Raw genomic sequence first — 4643 nt, 5'->3', positions numbered from 1 at the left:
TACTTTAACACAGGTTCCTATAGATAAACAATAAATATTACAGTTGGAACCTCATTGTATTTAGGACTTGGCTATAAGTATATGTTTACTGAAACACTGCATTAAAAAACAAGCAAATGAGTAAAGATAAAGAAAAAAACTTTACAAAAAAGGAAGTAAATGTAGGGATGGTTAATACCAATCCTTCGAAAACAATGCAAACAAAATAGTAGGGATGGCACTTGCATCATCCCTACATAATATCACAGGCAAGAACTAACATATAGCAACATATATAACTACTCAATTACAATTGAGTTTAATTATCCTATTTTTGTTTATTAACATTCTACTACACTGTGTGCTTGTGCTATTATGTAGGAATGATGCAATTGCTACCCCTCCTCCCTGTTTTGCATTGTTTTTGAAGGATTGGTATTAGTCATCCCTACATTTACTTCCTTTTTTTGAAAAGTTTTTTCTTTACTTTACCTAAGTACTTGATCTTTAATCTAGTTATTCCTCATAGTTTAACATGAAGGATAAATTTCTTCCGCAGTAAAATATGAAATACTAAGTTTCACTAATACGTAAAGTTAATTTTTTAAATATGAACTGAGTTTTTGATGGTTATTACAGAAAGTTAAACTCTTAATTCTTTTATTAGTACTAATTTATTATAAAGACAATCCTTGTATTTAAAATTATTATATTTTAAAAGGTGCTTATTCTGAGGGAAATAAATTTCACTGGAGGTGCATAAAGAAAAATTTTCATTTGCGAAAGGGTACAAGATTCAAACCATATTATACTGCATAACTAAATAATTTTTCTTTTAAATAATATTGCTTCTGTTTCTCTTCTTTCTCTCTCTCTACAACATGAGGTTGGTGATTTGAATAACATATGGAATAGCATGCAGGATATTGTGAGGATCAATGAATGCTGTCCACAGCAGATGATGATGCTTGCAATACCTTCTTTGGAGACAGGCTTAACATGTTGACTAAGAGTGACAGAAAGCATATTGATAATTTTGGATCACCCTGTACCATGTCCAGGGATACAACTTATTATTCTCAGTATGTTGCTTAAGGTGAACTTTACTTCCCAAAAGACAAGTAGTTTTGAAGATTATAATAATTTTAAGTATAAGGTTTTCTTTATAACCACCCTATACTTTTCATGACCTGTGAGGGCTGTAGCAGCTATCTGTGCAGTATTAATTTTATTGCCGACAGATATTTGTAATGTAAAATACAAAAGAACTAACCGATAAAACGTGTTTAAATATTGTGTACATGTCATGGTTTACTTCTGTTGATGCATGAAATAAAGCATATCTCTTTCACGTGCCCAGTATTAGCAAGGTTTTAAACATATAGGTAGTATGTTTTAGGTTGTAGAGTAACAGTTCTTAATGTACTATGCCTTCTTGTGGTCAAAATTTTTTCATTGCCATGTAAACTGCATTTATAAGTAATACTTTTATTTTAAGTATCATCTTATACTGTCCGTCAATATGCATGTAAATATTTTTATATGAGAATAACATGATAGTCTCTTATGTATGATCCAGCAACTAAAGGAGTTTAAACTGGTAAAACAAGAATGAAAAAGTTGGCCAACATGTTTTTGTTTTGTTTTTATTTTGGTAGTGTGGCACAGTTGTACTTGGTTGTTTAGTACCAGTTTCTAGTTCATTCTAATATTTAAAAGCACCTTCATTTTCTCTCTTGTTGAGCTCTTACATCCTTAGTGAGGGGTTCCCTTTGTTATACAGAATTGTAATTTAGCTAAATTGTTATATCAATGAAATTTTATTGGGACTGTTATGTGTAAACATTGAAATTCTGTCACGTATTTTTAGTTATCATATATAGTTTACAATGATTTTGTGTTAAAGTACCTTTGAAAATAGGTATATAGGCTAGATCAGTCTGCAGACTGAAGTACAAGTATTTAAATTTAGGCCAGTACAGAAAGTATTAATTCTTTTCATGTTAGTGGCATATTGTTAAAGACATTGCATGATTTAATTTTGAAGTTGAACTGCATGTTTCCTAAGATTATCTTCTCTCTGTGAAAGGTCATTTTGAAATTCTGATTATGTGATGAGGTCTTGTTTACTTAAATGTTATGAATTTGTATTTCAGTGAATAATCCATTAGAAGAAGATGTCCAGATTCGTCCACATGGGTTAGTGGTCCATTCCTACAAGTCTCCCACATTTTGTGACTTTTGTGGGGAACTGCTGTTTGGCTTAATGCGTCAGGGTCTCAAATGCGAAGGTAATGATATGTGTTTCAAATATAAAATTAAGGACTTGTTTCATAATGTATCTCAAATGGGAAAATAAGGATCTGTGTCATATTGCATGTCAAATATGAAGGTAAGGATTTGTGTCATAATACATGTCAACTGTGAGAGTAAACATTTGTGACATAATGTGTCACAGATGTACATATCATAATATGTTCCAAGGGTAAAGGAGTTATACTGTGTTTCAAATGTGAAGGTTATTGGCTGGTAATTCCTGTTTCACCCTGTACTTAAGCTTTTTAAAGGAACACCAAATTTCTGTAAGAAAGCTGACTTCAAGGGGTAATGATAACATCGTTTACACAAGAATTACGATTTTTTAAAATTACTACTGGTTATTAATAATACTTAAAAAAGTGGATATTCCATTCGAAACTATGTCATCTCAGTGAAATTGGTTGACACCATTGTTTTGGTTTTTGAGTTATCATGTAATAAAAAAAGAAGCAGAAGAAAGAAGAAGAAGAAATTCAAACTTTTTGCTATGATATTTACAGAGATTTCCTGAAGTTGTGCCTCAGTCATTACAAGGATAGTTATAAAAGGAAAACTGAACAGTGCTGTAAAGTTATGATGACCTATTGAGAAGATATTTAAAATACCATTCCGATGAACAATCCGAGTCATCCCTACATAGGCAGTGCAACTGCCTGCCTGATAAGCTTGTACTTGCTTGGCCTTGTTTCCATATCTGTTTCTTAGACCGGCGTTAAGTTCATTTCAAGGAATGCAATACACTTGTATTAATTATGAGGTGCGATATTATCTTCCTTGTATATTTTTATTTTAGAACAATCGCTGATCTAAAAATTGTGGAATATCACACTAGAAGTTTGGTCTGACTTGAAATTGTGGTATTACATTATTCTTACATCAACCCTTGTCTTTTGCAGACGTGTATTATTCTATATACTGTATTACAGAAGTAAATTAGGAGCCATTCTGTAAAGCAGACACTTGCCAATAAATGGTTGGTTGGTTGTTGTTCAACACAGAGGTAAACAATGGGCTTTCTGTGATGTACCCACTACGCCTATCGAAACCCGGTTTTTAGTGATATAAGTCTTCAGACTTACCACTGAGCACTGGGGAGTGACCAGTAAATACACGTCACATAGTTGTATGAATAAAGGTTTTTGTTTTATTTGTACATTTATTCTTCCTTTGCTGTCTGTTTAAAATATTGTTCTATATAACATTTCTCGAACATGTATTTTGCGGATACTTGAACTTATCTGTTACACATCACTGTACATGAATACCTTCAGAAGCATACAGCCACCTGATCATCGCAACAAAAGAGAACCTAGTATGCGGAAGGACAAGTGTATTGATTTGTCGCCGGTGGAATGAAAGAGATAAGACACATCGTGAAGCAAACACGCAAAAAACACTTTATTAACCAACGTCGAATGCAGCCAGAAACAAAGGATAATCGTAACAAATGATACGAATTGTGAAACTAAAGTTGAAGAAACTGTTTCTAACTTAACTGTTATTGAATAAAGATAGAAAATGAAAAACAAACAACGTACTTACTGAAATAAACTGTAATAAAATCGAAAAAAAAAACAACAAACAAACAGTATTTCAAAACAAATTAGGCCTAAATTATTAAACGGGAATTTAATGTGAAACACATGGTCAACAAAATAACTGCTATATGGAACAAAGACACAAATCTGAATTCAGAGCATGCCTTGATTCCTTCAGTATTGGAAAGAATCTCCCAAAAGCACCAAAACCTCTCTCACAACCCACATTCTTTCTATAGCTACTCAATCACAATCAGGATCACTAGAATCAAGAAATATCCATGTGATGGTTGCAAAACAATCTCATGTTCAGGATGATGATGGATGTAATACAACTACCCCTTCAAACAGCAGATAACGTCTTCGACTGATTAATTCTATAGAGAATAACACATAGATATATGCTGTAAAATAATGGGTTGTGTGATATCTGCATACTATACACAGCCATATAACATAATAACTAGCTTTTATTAGGTTAAAAACAATAGAAAACCAGACACCAGACTCCTACACATTACTTAAATAATGATGATCATGATGCTACTCTTTACATATCACAAGAAGATATCCAAGTTAGATGCCAAGTATTCAGAAAACAGCAGTAGTTTCAACTGTGGGTACTATAGGTATAATGGCAAGTCCAAAAGTTTCTTCTTTTTGTTGAAAAACAAATTGTGGAATCCATAAAAAAGTCTGGCTCTTGTCACCAACACAAACAAAATCAAAGCAAGTGCATGTGCACTCTACCAAATTTTTTTTTTTTTTAATTTCTGGGACTACAAGATGAATGGTCATATCGATGAC

At 32.5% G+C, this 4643-nt stretch overlaps 1 protein-coding gene across 2 annotated transcripts in view; it reads left to right on the top strand.

Moving 5' to 3' along the window:
• The window catches only part of LOC106464588 (serine/threonine-protein kinase D1-like), a 50406-nt gene that overhangs the window by 3186 nt on the left and 42577 nt on the right, over positions 1 to 4643 (top strand). The window contains exons 2-3 of one of the 2 annotated variants that reach the window (XM_022392322.1): positions 866 to 1075; positions 2136 to 2270. In XM_022392322.1, the coding sequence (XP_022248030.1) occupies positions 2246 to 2270 (25 nt within the window). In that variant the 5' untranslated portion in view covers positions 866 to 1075; positions 2136 to 2245. The remainder of the gene's footprint in view (positions 1 to 865; positions 1076 to 2135; positions 2271 to 4643) is intronic. The other variant, XM_022392321.1, reaches the window with a different exon arrangement.

This window comes from Limulus polyphemus, unplaced genomic scaffold (genome assembly GCF_000517525.1).
Source record: "Limulus polyphemus unplaced genomic scaffold, Limulus_polyphemus-2.1.2 Scaffold1696, whole genome shotgun sequence".
Classification (NCBI taxonomy): domain Eukaryota; kingdom Metazoa; phylum Arthropoda; class Merostomata; order Xiphosura; family Limulidae; genus Limulus; species Limulus polyphemus.
Note: the sequence above shows the minus strand (reverse complement) of the source record. Positions and strands in the feature narration are given on the sequence as shown.